The sequence below is a fragment of the Cantharellus anzutake genome (genome assembly GCF_015039405.1).
Source record: "Cantharellus anzutake strain C23 chromosome Unknown EI90scaffold_36, whole genome shotgun sequence".
Lineage (NCBI taxonomy): Eukaryota > Fungi > Basidiomycota > Agaricomycetes > Cantharellales > Hydnaceae > Cantharellus > Cantharellus anzutake.
Window position 1 is genome coordinate 557,171 of NW_024066986.1, and position 19,436 is coordinate 576,606.

The window sequence follows — 19,436 nt, forward strand, 5'->3', positions numbered from 1 at the left end:
CGAGGTCGATAAAAGATCAGCGCGTTAACTTAGGCGCCCGAGGGACAAGGAAAACACGAAGTTTGCACTACCGGAGAGTGCCGTTACGCCTCATGTCCCGAAGCGGACAACTACGTGGTAATACTCAGCCCGACTATCCATTCTACTGCAATCCTTTAAGCACTTAGACCAGAGCCACACACTGAGTAAGATGAGCAGCTTCACATAAATACGTGTTTTGGCAAGGAAATACGTTAAGGATATAAATAAAGGCTAGAGGTAAATGCGCATGTCCAAAAAAGCCAACTAGCGCCCTCTTAACTCGCGAGAGACTCTCGACTCCGGGCTGTAAGATCGGGGTTTTGTACGTCAACAAAAATGGATTTGCGGCGGTTGCCCGATAAAGCGACCTTACCGGATGAATGGAGAAGGAGGTCTATTCGGAGGCTGGTTCCGGTGTCGTGGGATTGGAGGATAAACGTGGGCCATTGGGAATACCACCTAAGGATGCACCGACGTCAGTATGGTCGGATTGGGGACAGTACGGAAGCACTGGCTCACCGGTGGTGCCCGCTCTCGGTACCCTCCACCTGGCTCATAGGGCTTTGGGAATATCAGGGAATATCCCTAGCAAATTCACGGTACCATAGACGTACATCATTCTGTGCCCCTCCTGGGGAAACATTGCGCCGTTCATTTGGCTGCGTAGGATGCGATGCAGTAGTTGAGATACACAAATTACTAGCCAGAACAACAGAGGACATACATGGGGTCTGCTTGCCCAATTTCCCATGAATTAGTGTTGCCCTTTCAACCTAATGGAGACTTGGAGGGGGGACTGTCGATGGCGAAGAGAAGCGTATTTAACAAAGCAGAAATGCCTCATGCAAATCAAACGTGTGGTAATTATGGCCAACGACGCTAAGCATAAGCGGGAATCTTGAGCTATTGCGGACTCTGGCATGTCGCAGGAATCAGGTTTCAGTTCCCGCACGGAATCAGCACTGGTAACCGAATCTCGCGTGCTGGGACGCAAGCAACAAAGGGGCTGCTGCCATGCACGCGTTTGGAGACGCTTACATAATCACTGGCCTCGATCCCTTCCTTGACATCAACAATACAATACTTGAGAATCTATTGCGTAGGGAGGACCCTGCATAGTGCCAACTTTCCGCCAAAATCTTTCCAGTAGCAGCACAAGCAAAATTTGCCCCAATACCCTGCCGATAATTCTTATTGCCATTGCCGGGAGAACGCCACTCACCTGGCCCCCAAACGTTCTACCAACCAAAATATTGCAGAGACGTGCAATGTGTGTGTGGGGAAAAAAGGTATTTTAAGCGATGAAGAAAGAATCCAAGAATGGAAGAAAGAGACAATCTGCTGAGGTGAACGCCACACCATTACGTCGACCTCATTATGGATTTCAGGGTGCAGTGGATCCAATCGAAAAACTCGTACTGGTAGTGAAAACTCGGCATTTCACCACTCGAGTTTCACGTCACATAGCGAGTCTGATTAGAAATGCACGTAGAGGCATGCTCCACAAAATACATTAAATTTTAGATCGACTTCCATTAGGATGAAAGCCCTACCGCATACTACTACTATCGCGATAGGCCAAAGTGATTCAGATAACTTGATAGATATGCAAAAACTGCTTCACTACCGTCCAGCGTCTGGGAGCGAGTTATTGGATTATGTCATTCTGTCGATTAGTGAATAATCCAAGTTTGTTTCGTGAAAGGACTTACAAAGTAAGCGAACAAGGATCCGGAGTCCAGACCATACTATATTTCAAATTTGCACCTCCACCCCGGCTACGTAATATGGCCGCGTGGCGTGTGACCGTTGTCCTTGGCGTAGATCCCCTTGTCGGCGGTCGGGACGGTCCCTGCCCCAGGCCCCACCACCACCTCCGACTCTAGCCCCATCTCGGATCCCATAGCCCCCACCTGGAACATAAAGCTTCAAAGGCCAAATTACAGAAGGCCAAAGGAATGAGGATAAAAGTACGAATATTGAGGAGAGACAGCATACATCAATATCCGTCATCTCATATCCAGTTGTTCCGCAGTCTACTCCAATCGTTAACCGACATCTCTCTATGTTGGGAAACGTGAGAGGCACTACCTGCCTTTTTGCTGAAATTGCTACCCATGGTTGTATGTACAAGCAACAAGGGGGAAGGGGGGCTTCGAGCGCGTAAAACAGCAGAACCCGGGCCATTTAAACTGATATACAGGGCAGGTTCCCAGCTTCCGGACCGCCCGCATGTAGGACACGTGTAGATGGGCGCCCATTGGCGAGTGCGCGCTTCCGGTGGGATCGAGTGGGGACAACACACAGAAGACTGAGTGTGGTGAATCTCAGCTTCTAATACTGGCTATTACATTCCCGCCATGTCATTTCTTTGAAGGGTTTAACATACCAGAATGACTACGGTGCTCAGTAGAGTTGTGCGTACGTCAGCACAGCTCCAATTATGCCGAGATGTCAGGGGTGTTATCTGCTATTCACTAGGTAAGGACACCAGAACACACAGCATAAGTACGTGACACCAGCTCCTAAACCTGCAGGCTTATGTCTGCATGCGCACACATTCATGAATTGCCGGGCCTGTGAACAGCCGTGTGAAGAAACGAGCGCGATTCTCACAAAAACTCCACACAATCGGACAGGCTGATATCAAGAGAGCCAGGGGAAGAGGTATCGGGCACAGAAATGCGCGCTATAGATTAGCAAGTTTCTAGGGTGAAAACTCAAGAGCACGTTGAAAGAAGGAGCGAGGTGTAGGGCGCTTGAAGGCACCAACATCTTGAAAATCTAACCTGGATCGTAATGGCGGCGCAGAGTATACGTGTTCTATTGTGCGCGCGCATCATGTAGTATTCATTCGAGTGGAAACCATCAATATGGATGATGTTCTGGTAGCAGTGTTCAGACGTACGCTTCAAGGAGTACTGCACGGCAACGTTCATCCGGCGCGGCAGGCCAAGTAGAACGAAGGGTCTTAGAACCGAGTCAACTGCCAGCCAAGCAAGTGGAGATTGGCATGCAGAGCCTGATGAGATGAAACACCGTGCCAAGTTGTACGCGGACGTGCTTAAGCCAAGTTTGTGCAGTGGGATGTAAAATGCGCTACCGCTTCCTGATGTCCTTTCTACCGAACGAGCGTTGAGAGCTTGATCGATGGGTATTGGGATTCCATAACGACGGGGGGATCAAAGCCGTAGATGGTCAGATTCACCTCGTATTTTGCAGAGATGTCAGCGGCGAGAAGGGTGTGTCAGCACTTCAATTTGCGCGACCCCAGTGAGAGGTGGATCGCTACCGGAGGATGCCGCTTCCGTCTGATGCTCCTGCAGATGCCAAGTTAGCTCCGATGCACCTAATTGATTTAGGACACAGACTTGGCCGATATTTTCATTTTGCGTCTGTCGTAGCCCTCTTCCACACTCAGCTCAGAGTCACTCGGCCCAACGACAAGGAAGTTCCTGATTTTGCTAAACAAAGAAATGCAGGAGTCGCATGGAGGACGAGCCAAAAAAAACAAACGTGGCGAATGTTAATCAACAACCAGTCTCGACTCGATCTCGAACGAACAAGATCAGTGCTACATGGTTTAAATGGGTGAATGCAGTAATATGTGTCCACTGGTGAGGGCTGCACGCACACGATCGATCGTATCTAAGGCTTATGTCGGCAATAAAAGAAGAAAATTGGTGGCAGTGCAAGACGGTCGCTGCTTGTTCGCGACGGGGGGAACTCGAACTCCGTTCAACGACTGACAGTAACTTAAGCTTGATCTGAGATTACCTTAGCTTCTGGATCGGGTTTGAGTGTTTGTCGGACGCGCTTCATCTCGGGTTAAAGTTGGCCTACCACGACTTGTCTGCTCTTTACCTTAGTTCGGCGCTACCTCGTCGGGATAGTTGAGGCACATTCTGGAGTTGTGAGGTTATCTGCGCTGGAGGATTGATCCCCTTCCCTCGTTTGTTGCTGTATGCAATAGGGGATGGCTGCGTCTTCTGTCGAAGAGCCGGGGCAGGGAGGAACAATGACCTTAGGTCTGTGGCGTCCCTCCCGGAAACCTCCTATTCACCAACTGACTCACATAAGGTCTTTTAACCAAACTCCGTAAAAGGACGTGTCCCTCCCTCCGCTCAAACACGATGTATGCCTATAACACATTGACACATCGAGAACACGAAGATCAACCATATACCACGTCGGATGCACATACACAAACCACCGCCAACTATCCCTCGTCACCTGAGTCTCTCCCTGTACCGATGCGGCCTGTGCATAACCCGCCAGAGGAAAGCCATTTGCGAGTTCCTTTCACCGATTTTTGTTACGCAGTGTTCGGAACTCCGCCTCCCAATTTACCGAGGGCGGTGGAACGCTTATCAAGGAGTAACACTTTCCTCTCTTACAGAAAGCAATATATAGAAACGTGCGATTTCAAAAAACGGAGTCCTGCGTACCCTCACGATCCAGATATTGAACTCATGCGTCTATTCAACTTGATATTGGTCGAGGTTCGGGACTGTGGATTCACCCAACGCTACGCTCACGACATCCACTATGCTAAGCGCGTTTTAGCCCAAACGAAAAAATACAGATCGGGATCATCTCCTACCCCTCAATGCCTTGGTGTGGATGCACAAGCGACAGACAACGGAGTACTGCAATTTGAATTTTTCAACGCGCTCGTCATCATCGAGGCGAATACGAGTCTTATCCCTGCTCCTGGTTCTGACGGAAGCAGATCACGGACGCCTTCGTCACATGCGTCACCGCAACCTTCTCTCGCAACCGCATTTTTCATCCATCCACCTCGTCATTGTTCCCCTGGAGGAATGGAAAGACGTCGTCGCAAACCAGTCCTTGATACTTCTGCGGGGTTGCCGTATCCTACACAGAAAAGGCAAAAGTCCAATCGCCTTGTTGATTCTATCACACCCGCACAAAATGCTCCCCCTTCTACCGTTCAGGATGATCCTCCATTCCTAAAACAATACGCGCTTTCCACGCTATCGTCGGTTGGAAATAGGCGTCACATACTAGGACTACACATTAACGGACTGGATTTTCAATTCTGGTATTTCGACCGTGCAGGATCTATCTGTTCATCTACCATCAACATTCTACACGAGTCAAAACAATTCATCACTTCAATTATTCAATTATCTCTCGCAGACAAGGAATGTCTTGGTTATGAGACTCTCTTTCGGGCTCCAATGGGTTCAAAACGTCGATCATGGTCAGACATTCGGGATCATGAGGTCGAAGCAGAAGGACACTGGTTCAAACTTATTAGTGTCATTCATTCTTCATCATCATTATACGGACGAGGGACTTCCGTGTACGAGGCCATCAAAATGTCAAACATATCATCGCACTCTTCGGGTGCATCATTCTCCGAATCCAATCACGTAGTCGTCAAATTGTCGTGGCAACCCGGCTCAAAACATCGGGAAGACGAGCTCTATCGCCTAGCTCATCAAAGAGGGGTCCAGGGCTTAGCGACTTTACATGCATCATGTACAGCCTTTGTTCTATCTGAAGGTCGCATCCGTCGCATGTTGTGTAAAGTTGGATCCTTTCAAGATCGTGAATTACGTATGCAAGTACTATCACCATTTTGTGTTCCTCTGTACACGATAAAGGCCTTAAACACGTTCAAAGAGGCGTTCATATCGCTAGTGCAAGGTTTGTGGTCACCCTCTCACCCTTCCCTCCCTTTTCCTTCCTTCCCCTGCACCTTTTATTGATTTCCGTGTGACTTGTCCCAGCCCATCACGAACTTTATGAAAAAGCCGGAATACTACATCGAGATATCAGCTACAACAACTTGATGGTTGACTCTCATGATCCCACCCGTGGTATCCTCATTGATCTTGATATGGCTGTTCGTGATAAAGATCCCGACACTGGAAAAGCTCTTGACGTCCCTGTGCTTCCTGGTGGCACTGTGCCATTCCGGTCCATCGACCTCTGCTACCTAGATCCCCTTCCTCGGGCCATGTATCGCCACGACTTAGAATCCTTTTTTTACGTGCTTTTTCTAATATGCTATCAACGCGCAAATATATCGGGGAAACAAGATTACTTCTCACATTGGAACTCTGGGACGTGGTCAGATGTACGCGCGCACAAAGAAGGGTGGTTGTCGATTGCACGCTCGAATCCAATTCCAGAGGCGGTGCCGCTTGCTACCACTTGGATACAACCCCTTCGACTGGCGTTCCGCGGTGGCTATTCAGCGAGGAACCGAACGGAAAGAAATCTGTTCCTCGGGGTGTTACCTGAGATCGCTTTCAATGACGAAACCCTAGATAATCATATTATATATGAAAAATTCCTGGCTATCTTAAATCCTCACTCGTAATGTAACTATTGAATCGCAAGTTTCACAGCAGCTACAAACTTGGCATACGTGATGTGATCATCGGCAGTCTCAACGTTCGTCAGTTCACTCCTGTATTCTATCGCCTCCTGACCATCAAAAATGAGCTGGCACAGCTGCACAAGACAAGCTGTGATGTTAGGGAGGGAGAGACCAGTCTTCTCACTTTCATTCAGCCGTGCAATTGCACCTCGATAACCTCGATCGAGGAAAGCCTGCTTCCAAGCCTTACGTTCTTCCACACTACCTTGCTCCCACCTGGACACCTTCACAAACTCGTCCAACCCAACAGCGTCCGCTCCCGTCAGAATAATCGACCAAAGTGCCCAAAAGAAAGACTCGAGATCGTGACGATAGAGACGAGGGAGTGGTTCGTTCTGGAGTAGATCAATCGCGAGGGAGGCTGCATTGAGCGTGAAGGCAGTTTGCTGATGATCTTCGGGAGGATGTGTAGCAGGTCCACTGGCAAAATCCCAGTCAATCAGAAATCCCGTGGGCTGGCCATCCACAATCGTCCACATGAGATTGTCGACGTGAATGTCCCGGTGAAGTATGCCTGCTACCTCATAGGCCTGATGATGTGCTGAAAATGACTTAGCCCCTTATCGATCAGTCAGAGCTGTCAAACTCACTTTCGATGATAGAAAGGAAGACTTTAAAAATCGACTTCGTGTCCTTGTTGATATCAATGGACGTGATAGGCTCGAACCTCTCAGCGATGACAATAGCTTCTAGATATCTCGCCGCACCGAACTGATAGTCCGGTAGATATTCCATGAGAGCACAGCGTGGCCCCTCCTCTGCGAGACTCGGGAATTTTTCCCAGCAGAGAATTTCCGGTATACCCTTGACTTCTTTTTCCCACAAAAGTGCGTAATGGTCAGCCTCCGAAGGTATGCGATCGCAGGGTTGGTAAGAAAGCTTTAAAACGCATTGGTGTTCCACTCCAGTGTCGGGGGTTTGTGTTGACGCACAGAATATGGTCGAGCACCTCCCAGTAAACCCACGCGAGACGTGGATGGGTCTAGACGCGTCGAATGAGATGTCCCAACCGCCAATGGTGATCTTTTGTGAATTGGCAGAGACTGGCCGCTTGATGTCAAAGCGGGGATTGAAGCCAAAGCTGAGAGGATCTGCATATGATGTGGCTAGTACTTGCTTACAGAATAGCTCGAAATCATCATCCCTCCGAAGGTCGATAACACTGGATCCTATCGGCCCGGAGCGGTCGTAGTACCAAGATTCAACGAAGGAATCAATGACGGCCATGCCATGGCTAAACTGCTTAAGGGGGTTGCTTGAGAGTTGTTCCAACCCATAGCTGGCAAGTTGTTGTCTCCCATCCAATTTCACACTGCCGTTTTTCTTCAACTCGATCTCGATCTGTTCTTCTGTCATTCCGGAATTTGACTTTGGAGGGTTCAGTGTAGCCCCAAAGTTCTTCGTTCTTTTCAGATCAATAACAAGGAGAATTTCTCTCCAATGCAAGTCATCGGCATTTGTTGGCTCGTTCTGCCCGGGCGGCTTGTAAATGATGACTCCATCAGGACTGATAAGATTGGTCAATCGCAGTGCAATCGGGATCAGTAAACACATACCCTCTCGCTGCCTCTTTGACGGCGCCCTGGAGTTTTCGTTTCTTATGCGACTTTACATATTCACACAACCCTGCATTATTGTGGAGGATCTTATGCATGAGATCAGCGAAGGGCTCGTAGAGATCTTCCTCCTTGCTGCCTAGATCCTCCGCCACCTCCAGGTATCTGTCTCTCAGCTGGCGTAATGGCTTTCGCAGCTTATTAAACTGCCTTGTGGGAAGGTTTTTCCAGATGGGAAACGTAGCATCTAGGAATCTCGCGTAGGGCACGCCTCTGGCATTCATCTTTCCTAGTTCGCATCTTAATTTACGATCTTCAACCCATCGGTGACCGTTCGAATTGGAAATACCTGCAACCGTTGACGACGATCGCATTTTTCCTAGGAAAATTGAAGCATTAAGGGTGGTGTACTCAGACTCAGAGAATCATTGCTTGCCGTGTCCACTGCCACTCAATTTGGCCGCTTTTGAGTGGGTTTGTGATGCCTCCACGAGTGTGACGTCCGACGCGGGATCTGGAGAAGAATGAGTTGTGGGCGTGCGCACACAGCCAGAATACGATGCGCGTACTGTTTCCCATCGTTCCATTCTCGCCCTCCCGGAACCTCACTGCCTCTTTCGACGTTGTTCGATGTCCACGTGTTGATCGGGTTTCTCGTGCGCTTCGCCGGAGTTGGGATGGCTGAGCGCGCGATCGCCTCCCAGTAGTTGGAACAGTCTTGGACTCACGGGTACCCAAACCGCGGCCCTCTCTCCCATGCGAGTCCGATGTGCAACTGGATCGAGCCATTCCTTTCATGCTGCTTTGTCAAGACTGGGAGTGGGAAGGGGGTGCGAACAGGACTGAGAAGTGGCATCGATAAATAGCCAACAAGGTGGCATGGCATCGTTGGGTGGCATGGCTTGATTGAATTCAATTCTAGTTCAGTGGCCAAAACGTTGCTCCTTGAACAAAGGGTACACCAAGCCAAACAGCACATGCGGAGATATCATAAAATGTGACATCCTGGCACACTAGAAGTGACATTGGTATAAAGCCGGCCAGGCACCATAAGCACCGCTGTTGTGAAGTGGGGTTGATCACAAAGGGTATACCAAAGTACACAGGGCCAAACAGCACGTGGGGTGATGTTATAACACTTTGGCGTGTTTACATAAGCCGCGACCAAGTCGTAGAGATGGTTTATCGCCGCACATTGTGGCAGGAATTGGTCAGTCTTCACGACAACAGGGACACCGGCCGATGGCGGTCGGAGAGCTGGCAAGATGGGAGGTACAATCGCAAGACTTTGTTCGTATTCCGCGTTGTACGCTCCGGCATTAGCCAACAGGTACGGATACGGAGTTTACTGTAAAATGAAAAATCGAACCCCCTTTGGAAACAAAGCCTCGCAAGCTCGGCCAATCACACACACGCGTACTGGTAGTTCGTCCAAATAGGACCCAGGTGCGTGACACGCTGCCAACTGTAACACCAACGAGTTCCATCATCCTGAGCATGACAGAGTCAATGGGACAAGTAGCCTAGCCAGTAGAATTTTCCATCAAAGAAACGTCCGCCGGTCAACCGAAAGGAAGCAATGTCGTACCTACAATGTGCGGTTGAGCGCTTCACCACCTTCGTCAAGCCTCTGCTGTGAAATTGTTCAAGAGGAACAATATCCAATTCCCAGATCACTCTGCTCAGGTATACATCTCTGGTCACTTCCCTTTCAAGGCACAGATCATTTCGCAACCATGGACCTATTTCGCCTGATTAATGAGGATATCCCATTATGTACTGAGTAGGCCCAACACTGGCACGTCCAGAGCGCGTCGGAAGCCAACAGGATTGTTGGAAAACCCCGCCCAAACCCCGCCCGTGCTGTTGGGGATTTTAGCATGTTGGCATTGGAGATTTGCATGGTCGTTGTTGGAAAATCGCACAGTCACTGGTCTCCTCAAGTAAAGTTAATGCATGTCGCTTGCCTCCCCCACTGAAACTTAGCCATTTATATCCCTGGTTGTCATGGTGGTTTTCACAACTCGATGAAATCCCCGGATCGGCCTCTCATTCTTGCCACTACTCGGCCTGAGTTCTTCCCTTTCTTCCCGCATCCACAAATCATCCTCAACTGAACCTTGCGCTTAAGGTAGGGCCACAATATGACCATCTGCAGACTCCTCTCGCGACAGTACGGTGTTTATGATGATCGAACGAAAAAGGGAACATGGCACGATAAATTATGCACGTCGCTTCGACTCTGTTCGACGCATTAGGGTATCGCATCTCGTCTCTAGCACTCCAGATCCAACTGTCATCTGCCGCCTCGGAGACCCAATCTGTCAGCGGGTAGGTAAGCAATCCTAATGTATCGATTGGTGTCGTGGAACGTCCAGTAGAAGAGGTGAATAGGGTCGGAAAAGGTCAGTATTGGCTGCGTTAATTTTGCGTAGTACCACGTTCCTAGGGCTTTTGACGAGTGTCACGGTGGTAGTAGATCCAACGGCTGCGTTAGACGTCCCAGATTGTGAAGATTGCGGACGTGGTCGATATCTCGGTAGTTCAAACTCGCCAGATCTTCGTAGGAACAGTGTGCTCAACTTCGACTGTTGCGGGAATCCCACCCAAAGAATCGCGGTGTCGTGTGACTCTGAAACTTCCGGGCCACTCATTATCCGTGGCCTATACTTCAGATGGCGTCTACTTGACATTTGGTTGTGGAATGCAGACACCGGAACCCGAGCCTTGACACTGGACCTTCCCTCTGGCTGCGTTTATATGGCGTTTGCTCCGGATGGTTTGCAACTTGCATGTGGGAGCATGGCTTGATCTGCATTTGCAATGTCGATGGTTCTGGGGAACCTCAACGCCTTTCCGGACGTTCCAAGCGCGTCAACTCCATTACACACGGGTCTCCCCTCGCGTCAGCATCTTCATTATCCGTATTTGGGATGCTGCTGAGGGCTCAACCATTCGTACTCTCGAGGGTCACACCGACATTGTGGTTTCTGTGGCGTGTTCACCAGATGGAGCGTCGTTGGCATCTGCGTCGCGGCATGCAAAGATAGCAAAGTCTGCATCCTAAACATATACGATAATGACAATCTTGCCCTTGATAATCACCTCGACGCAGTCTACTCCGTTTCTTGCTCGAGTGGATCGCTTCCGTTCCAGCGGATTCGGCAATTTCCTTGTGGTGTGCTGATGGGACAACATGGGCTCACGCTGGTACCCTTGCTAGCTATACTGGCAATACATAACTGGTGGACGCCGCCTGACGCGGCAGAACCCGCCACTCTTGGCCGATTGCACCTCATCTGTTCTGTATTTTTGGGCCCGATGGCACGCACTTCTCATACTTGAAAATGTGGAGTGCAGCATGACACAGTGAACGGGGCTCAAGGTGTGTACCATTGTGAAGAACACCAAAACACTTGACCAATCCTTCTCAGCAGACGAACTCTGTCTTTCCATGTCCCTTCCTTAGCAACTCCTCCCGGTTGGAACGTGAGGGCTCATGATTGAGTGGCGAGATATGGGATCCGGTGGAAAAAAAAAGAGTGCACAGATCAGGCGAAGAGATGGACTCGAAACTTTGGATGATGATCTTTCGATCCGGATAATAGTTCAAAATTTGTTGGAAACGAAGGAGGGATCGTCGCATGTCATCTTCGTCCAAATCAGAGCTACCACCAGAACGTGGAATGCGTAAAGTGTGGCAGATCAATTTCCGATAATGAATCGGAGAGGCCCTCTGTGACACCGAATTAGCATTTCATTTCCTATTGCCTCAGGTTGACGGGTCAACAGAAATCTTTCGGGTGCCACTATGACAATGCATCGGCTCTCTATGGGATAGACCAATGTCAAGATTGCTTGTGAGCATGACAATGAATGCTCTTCAGAGTGCATATTGGATTAACCAGCATTGTGTCACAACGCCGAACATCACACAGGGACCACCGCATGGAACATGCGTCCAATGTAGCACAAGAACGTTTCCACTCAGCGTATCGAGCTTCAGCAGTCATAGATGCAGGGGCCACGCATCGGCCGAGAATATGCACCCGAACAACAACCCTCGCGATCATTAGAGCAGCATGGTTAACCAGTTGTTGTTCAGCGCTGACTGAATAGCAATGGGAGCGAAACTCAGCCACAGATCCATTTATCCACAAAGAAAGGATTAAATGAGCGAACAGAAAGGTTTGCACTCAACAAGGGGCACGGCCAGGAAGAAAGATGGGAGGGATTGAAGAGTGAGGGTCATTGCAGGGTTGAGAGGTCTAAAGTTGAGAGAGATGGTGTCGGGAGAGAGCGGGGATCAAAAGACAGAAAGAAATCCGCACAGGAGCAGGGAGTTGCGTGGATTGGTTGGATGACAAATGCGGGAATTTGGAAATGGCGAGTGGGACGGAAGGAAAAAAAGGACCCTGGATAGGTGGCCTCGGGTTCACGAGATCGTTTAGTCCTCGTAGGGGATATAGAGGCAACAATTAGCCGATCCAAGTGACCCTAGTACATCTCCTGTTCGATTGCGTGGACATGCAGACTCAATAACGTGCGCGCACTTCTCCCCTGATGGCGTCAAACTTGTTTCAGCGCCACAGGATCAATCCGTTCTGATACAGGACATTACTTCGGGACAACGCAAAAAATGAGTGGGTTTGGCTGAAGCGGGTGTTTCATTCAGCCAGTCGAGCTTCTTGGCGCCTTACCACGTATCCCTATTCTCAAGGCGGCTTGGCCCGCGGGTAGAAAGTCTCAGACGATTCTGAAGAGCCCTTCACCATTGACCCGAGTACTAGCACATGGACCAAGCTCTCGGCGCCACGCTCTGACGAGACCTTCACGTAGACCTATAAGCCAGATCCAACCTCACCTGCTATCGTCTTGTGCCGCGCGGCCACCCCTGGGCGGTATGGAGGAATTACGCATTAATAATTTTATGGTACCCTATCATGAGAGACCCGTGGCTCTGTGCTGTGAGATTGGACGTTGTGAATCAACACAGTGAATATGCGGTGATGAGTAGCTGAGTCACCCACCGGATGGAAGGGATCGAAAGCAGGCTCCGAACTCGGCGTAGCGTTGGGGGATGAATATATGCGGTGGAATGTGCCTCCTATGAATGTCCAGTATTCGTGGGGTTGAGTGAGGTACGAAAGCATTGTCAGCGGGACACCTAACGAATCGCAGGAATCAAGTTTCCAGTTCGCGCAGCGCGACAGAACCAGCTGATATTGAGTCGCGCTTCCATGGCTTACGTAACCCCCCGATTAATTGATCCACTTCACGCTCCGTCATACGTATGCGCCTAATGGCACAGACACGGAGTTTCAAATGAACCTCACTCACTCACTCACGGACCTGATTCCTCAACCCCGGAACTCCACCCCACCCGATCCTACCTTCGATCAGAAGAAATAAGAGCAGCACCCCTTCATATGTATTACACCCATTGCCGCGCATGTTAAATTCTCCGGCTCATGGCGTTTGCACCCAAATGGGCTCAAGGAAGCAAAACTGCTGGTCCGATATCAGTAACCACACTAGTGCTGCTTTGCGATCTCTCGTTCCTGGCGTAGCGTCTCCAACATGCGATATTCACAACCAAGCGCTCATGCGGGAGCTTCTGGCAACTGCTTTGTCGGAATCACCGAGATAAGGGATTTCCCAGGGCACCAGAGGTACCCAATTTGAACCCGTTGCATCACGTTATTGTTGAGCAGGGCATTATCTACCATTGAATTCCTGCAGACTGCGTGATGAGTTTCTATTCCTCGATCTATTGCCATTGCGTGTGCAAGGCACCAATGAAACATGTATCTGCAATGTGTTCCATTGACTGGTTTAGGGAGCGTGGGTTTTTCTGTAGTCATTCTTAGGCGTCCTTGCCGCATAAAGTAAGGGTTCTCATTAAGTAGGGAAACGGTTGAGCCCAAATTGCCTCACCCGCTTGTAATTGGTATGTACCACATGTAAGGCTCGTGTGCCCAATCCCACGTGCCCGCCTTGTCCGTCCCTCGCAACTAACCCACCCGCTAGAGGATCCCTTCGATCTTGTCTTCCATGGCGGGTGTTGACTCTGACAGAATATCCATTGCGTCTAAACGTTCGATAGCAAGCGTTGCTTCGAAATTTTCAACCCTCTGGTCAAAGGTCCCACGCTCTTCCAGGAAAATACCATTACCGCTCGCCGTTATATGTTCCTACATCGAGACTACTCCCAATGCCCAGTTATCCCCCATCAAAGAATTGATCGTTTACAAAGAAGAGAAAGGTGTCCAGCACGAGTTCCTACTTTTGCGGCTGGCGAGACCTACTGGAGAAGATTTTTGGGTGCGTTTGGAGAGAAGACGGTCGGTGGGCACTTTCGGTAACCTGATATCGAGTGGATTGGAAGCAAACGACATGGTGAGCATCATTACTGGCCATTCTCTTGATTCTGATTCACTCAATCATCGGAACAGGCAAGTCTTTCTGGGAAAAGAGCCGCTCTGTTGGGTAGCACGAAGAGTGTCGAGAAGACGGGGATCATTTTTCGCGACCCGCCTTCGCTAACGGACTTGCTTCGTGTCCTTGAGGCACTTAGGGAGTCATCAAAATTCTATAAAGTCTGGCCGGTATGCACGTGCTATTCGCAAATATCCTCTTGCTGCACTTCTTATCATCCGGATTACTAGGAGAATTGCTACTTTTTTGCATCTGTAGTCGCAGAACACCTGTACGGTCTCGATAAAAGTGCCGAACTTACAGGAACTTTAAGGTGGCTTAATCTGGGAGCTGATGCCCGTCGAAGAATTCATCAAATAATTACTTCATATGATCATCCTCCCGTTCAGGATCACGGTGGCGAGTTGGGAAGCATATCACCGCCTGGGTCCCCAGCATTCGAATCTCCCATCGATGAGCTTGAAATTGAGGTAAGGCAAAATTTCGACGCCCACGAAAGACTGTTTCCTAATCAACAGGCTGTCAGAATATGAGCAGCGCTTCTAGCACGAGCCTAGTCAGGTCTCTTCGTCGGTCAGAATCTCAAATGCTCCTATCGCAGGACGCCTATTCCAGTGTAAGACAAATTTCTTTGCACAGATTTATGCCTCCGCCTGAGGACCGAGAATAGGTGGGTTTGTATGCACAGGATAGAGCTCCCCGTGAGACTTCCCGCGGACCACTTCGTCGTTCAGCATCTCTAATGCTCTTGCCGCGGGACACATTCTCCACGGTGAGATAACTTTTCTCGTACATATGCAATATCCCAACTTTTCGAGAACAGAGCTCCGAAATTGATTTGCACGCGCAGGATGCATATCATCCTCGTGAACGAACATTCTCGCTTTCGGAGGGCTCCACGATATCAAGCGGTCAGATCGATCAGGTCGACCAAGTTGTATATCCACGACATCTGAGGGAGGAAGACATCTTAGGAAGCATTCCTATTAGAGGGGACAAGGAGTACACCCTTGGTGCCTTTTGCACGGAGTTGCCCCGCAGCCAGGCGGCCGAAGGAGCGACCGTCAGTCGCTTGCTTCGATATGGGACGATGGGGCGGGCTGTGCATCATTTCCTACTGCTCGAAGTCACCAGGGAAGATAGATCAACGTTCTGGATCCGGTTAGACCGTCGTCCACGGACTAGTTTCTTCAAGATATTGTTTCGAGGATACCTCGCAGCAACTGATATGGTGAGTATTGACTTGTTCAACTTGATCTCGCATTGACCTTCCCCCGCAAGGTAAAAATGACAGTATTTCTTCGGAATATACTTGGCCCAAAGGTCCAGGAAGAGGCTGCCATCAGATTCAGATCGCCCATCCCCCTCAAACGTCTTGTGAAGACTCTCGACGTTGTCCGTGACGAGTCCATAGTGTACGATCTCTCAAGGGAGAATTGTTGGTTCTTTGCTTCAATCATTCAAGAAATTTCTGTCCAATTTCTGGGTGGGAGGTTTAGCGATACGGGAAGATTAAATAACCCCTCATGGGGTGGTGGCCGCCGCAGGGCAATCAAAGAGAGAGTTTACACAGTGCTTCCTACGCGGGTGCCACCCCTGGTGACGGAAGTGGAATCCATAGCTGCCATGACACACGATAATCTCCTCATTGAAGCCATTTCGCAATTGGTGCAGATTGTCAAAGCCCAAGATGTTCGTATACCTCGTTCTAACCTTTTCCTTGTCTCACGCTGCGATTCTAGAAACTCCTCCTTTGTTCCAGTCTTGATGAAGCAAGTCGGCGAACCGGACGCCAATCGTCTCTGATACAACTACTATCTGAATGCAAGATAGCTCTTTACGAGCATCTCCACAGATTAAGTGAAGTACCTGGGGCAAGGGGTTTCCGAAGGGGTTTCTCGAGGTCACTATTTCACCCTCATGGCTGACAATTCAAACTCTGATTAAGGAAGATAGGGATCTTGCTCTTAGGTTGAATTCATGGATATCCTCTGTGGGTGGCATTCTCAAGATATCTGAATCTATTCTGGATCAAAACCAGATGGACAAGCTGGATACAGAGGTTACAAATCTTTTTTCGGGAGCGGTAGGTATCGAGTGGCGGTATTGTTACGTTGCATTTAACGCTTGGACCAGTTTGATACAGAAATTGCCCATGGAGTGGCGGGAACGAGCGCCGCTCCGCTTCAACTGCAATGGAATGGGCAGCAATGTTCACCCTCGGCTGACCTGGACTTGGCTCTCTGGACGCTTCAGCATCTTTCATATTGCGAAACTTTGCCAGCTCTCTTCGGGGAGCACCGACATCGACTAAAGGAAGACATCCCGAGACTTGCAGCGTTGTTCGACAGTGCAGTACCGGCAAAGGCGAAGTTTGCTTGTAAAAGCTGGACTTTACTTGTCTGTCGAGTCACTCCTCCAGGTCCAAAAGTAGTAGGAGCACTAGAGCAAGTCATATCCAAGTGGCTCTTGTATTGGGTCGTGGCAATGGGGGTTATGAACGACATGGACGCTGCATGCGGTGGTCTGCACCGACTGGAGCAGTGGATGGTACGTCCTAGTTGCTCCTTGCCACAGAATGCTACCTAGATCCATCACGTCATACAGCGTGGATACATCGAAATGAGCAAGCTTCGGTTGCATGTTCTCAACATGTATCGCTTCGTCCTCCGTTCGAAGCGGGCGCTCAGCCAATGCCCATTTCTCGTCTTTTCCACCTCGCCATCCACCGATTCGGGTTCTTCGGCACTTCCTTCGACTTCCCTATACAATGCTGTCGTGATCACGGCGTCGGGGAATACCCAAGAATCGTGGAGTCGTGCACCTCTAAACCTTCAGGGACATCCGCACCCCGTTTGCTCCTTGGCGTATTCACCAGACGGCGCCTACCTGGTGTCGGCCTTCAGAGATAAATGCGTTTGGTTGTGGAATGCAGACACCGGAACCAAAGCCCTGGAAGTGGACTTACCCTCCGACTGCGATTATGTAACATTTTCTCCCGACGGTTTGCAAGTTGCGTGTGCATGTGAGAATGGCTCGATCTACATTTGCAATGCCGATGGTTCCGGGAAACCTAAACGCCTTTCCGGTCATTCCAAGCGCGTAAACTCCATTGCATACACTTTATACGGGTTTCGCCTCGCTTCAGCGTCAGGAGACTCAACCATTCGTATTTGGGATGCCACTGACGGCTCAAACATCCGTATTCTCGAAGGTCATACCGACATTGTGGTTTCTGTGACGTATTCACTGGATGGAGCATCCTTGGCATCTGCATCATATGACGGGACTGTCCTAGTCTGGGACGCCGCATCTGGAAAACAAATTCGTCAGTTTGATGTGGGCTGCCTGATGTTCTGTCTCGCCTTTCATCCTGACAACGAAAGGGTGATCGTGGCATGCAAAGATTGCAAAGTCCGCATCCTAATCATATACGATAATGACCATCTTACCCTTGAGCATCACCTCGACGCAGTCTACTCTGTATCTTGCTCGGCGGATGGCAATTGGATTGTTTCCGCTTCAGCGGATTCGACAATTTCCTTGTGGCATGCTGATGGGACAAGATGGGCTCACGCTGGTACCCTTGCTGGCCATATTGGCGAAGTAAACACAGTTACATTTTCTCCGAACGGCACCAGGGTGGCTTCAGGTTCACGAGAACGTTCAGTCCTCATATGGGATATGGAGGCAACAATAGAACAAGGGAGCAAAGGCGTTTCATTTGTGATCGCCTCAAATGATCGGTTTACAGTGACTGTGGACGAGGACAACATCCTCCAGTTAGCCGATTCAAGCGACCCTGATGCATCTCCCGTTCTATTGAACGGACATGCAGACTCAATAACATGCGCATGCTTCTCCCCTGATGGCACTCAACTTGTTTCAGCGTCGCGGGATGAATCCGTTCTGATATGGGACATTGCTTCAGGACAATGCATAATACAAGTGGGTTTGGCTGAAGTTGTCACGGGTGTTTCATTCAGCCAGTCGATCTTCTTTGTGCCTTACCACATATCCTATTCTCAAGATGGCTTGGCCCTTCGAGTGCGCGGATGGCAAGTCTCAGACGATTCTGAAGAGCCCTTCGCTATTGACCTGAGTACTGCCATGTGGACCGAGCTCTCGGCGCCACGCTCCGACGAGGCCTTCACGCAGACCTATCAGCCAGATCCAACCTTACCCATCGTGCTCAGAAATAACTGTCTGTGTACATCATTGGAAAATGGTCTAGCGTATCTTTGCTGGCTACCAGATGATTTCGAGCCTATTTCGGAGGTTATACAAACAGGAAGGAGGGTTTCGGTGGGTGGTAAGGGCGGAGAGGTGGTTTATGTGAATTTTGATGGGGTGGACGTGTCACAATTAGTGTGATAATTTTTGTACACAATCTTTCGAAACGAAGCTTTCTCGGCATGACTATTGAGAGTATATCATATATTAAGAACGCCGCATTTGAAGGATGGGTCCAAAACGAATGGCTCCCGCAGTCGGGAAGAGGGCGCAAAGAATTCCAACGGGAGGATGTGCGCTTTTACCATGCGGGAATCATGGCATCGTCTTGTGCCGCGCGGCTGCCCCCCTGGGCGGTATGGAGTTATTCATGTCCACTCTGCGAATGGACTTCCGCATGAATCAGTGCCTCGGGTCGGGTCGATAGAACCCAAACTTGAACTGATTCGTGAGAGGGGCTGCGAGACTCTAATACCAACCTTATTCGTGTCGATGGATTAAACAAGAGGCGCTACCCGTGACGGACTGTTTGAGCACGCATTAGGGGCGTTCACGGTACCACAGGTCGGCCGTAGGTCAGTCAAAAGACTCAGTCACAAGTCAGTCACAACACTCGCCATCTTTTGGCAAGTCAACCAAAAGAGCGACTTTTGTCTTGCGGCTCCGAGGCTGCAAGAGTGCCAAAAGCACAAAACTCCCTCTTCAAAACATTTTCCACAACTCGGCCCTAAGCTGATAACCCCGTGCTGAGTCATCCACATCCCATGTAATTC

General features: G+C 49.7%; 4 protein-coding genes across 4 annotated transcripts; 3 read left to right on the top strand and 1 right to left on the bottom strand.

Annotated features, from left to right (window-relative positions):
* Positions 1–3,836: 3,836 nt before the first annotated feature.
* On the top strand, positions 3,837–5,908 carry EI90DRAFT_1575907 (uncharacterized protein). The gene is made up of 2 exons (XM_039051922.1): positions 3,837–4,049; positions 4,102–5,908. Exons 1-2 carry the CDS (start codon positions 3,998–4,000, stop codon positions 5,757–5,759), a joined length of 1,710 nt encoding a protein of 569 aa, XP_038914240.1. The 5' UTR covers positions 3,837–3,997; the 3' UTR covers positions 5,760–5,908.
* A 473-nt stretch (positions 5,909–6,381) lies between these two features.
* On the bottom strand, positions 6,382–8,276 carry EI90DRAFT_3126207 (uncharacterized protein; the record flags this gene model as incomplete). The annotated part of the gene is made up of 3 exons (XM_039063899.1): positions 6,382–6,977; positions 7,027–7,943; positions 7,993–8,276. The coding sequence occupies 3 exons, from the start codon at positions 8,274–8,276 to the stop codon at positions 6,382–6,384; spliced, it is 1,797 nt and encodes a 598-aa protein (XP_038914241.1).
* Positions 8,277–9,852: 1,576 nt separating this feature from the next.
* EI90DRAFT_1576455 (uncharacterized protein) lies at positions 9,853–11,007 on the top strand. Its single transcript, XM_039051923.1, has 4 exons — positions 9,853–9,935; positions 10,068–10,323; positions 10,387–10,397; positions 10,469–11,007. Exons 2-4 carry the CDS (start codon positions 10,217–10,219, stop codon positions 10,801–10,803), a joined length of 453 nt encoding a protein of 150 aa, XP_038914242.1. The 5' UTR covers positions 9,853–9,935; positions 10,068–10,216; the 3' UTR covers positions 10,804–11,007.
* A 3,039-nt stretch (positions 11,008–14,046) lies between these two features.
* On the top strand, positions 14,047–15,087 carry EI90DRAFT_3017720 (uncharacterized protein; the record flags this gene model as incomplete). Its single annotated transcript, XM_039057139.1, has 4 exons — positions 14,047–14,391; positions 14,448–14,600; positions 14,820–14,900; positions 14,977–15,087. The coding sequence occupies 4 exons, from the start codon at positions 14,047–14,049 to the stop codon at positions 15,085–15,087; spliced, it is 690 nt and encodes a 229-aa protein (XP_038914243.1).
* Positions 15,088–19,436: the final 4,349 nt, after the last annotated feature.

Bases quoted from the DNA above. Each gene is read 5' to 3' on its own strand.
- EI90DRAFT_1576455 (XM_039051923.1), top strand. From the start codon at position 10,217: ATGCACGTCGCTTCGACTCTGTTCGACGCATTAGGGTATCGCATCTCG.
- EI90DRAFT_1575907 (XM_039051922.1), top strand. From the start codon at position 3,998: ATGGCTGCGTCTTCTGTCGAAGAGCCGGGGCAGGGAGGAACAATGACC. The intron at 4,050-4,101 runs GTCTGTGGCGTC...GACTCACATAAG, and splicing joins GGGAGGAACAATGACCTTAG to GTCTTTTAACCAAACTCCGT.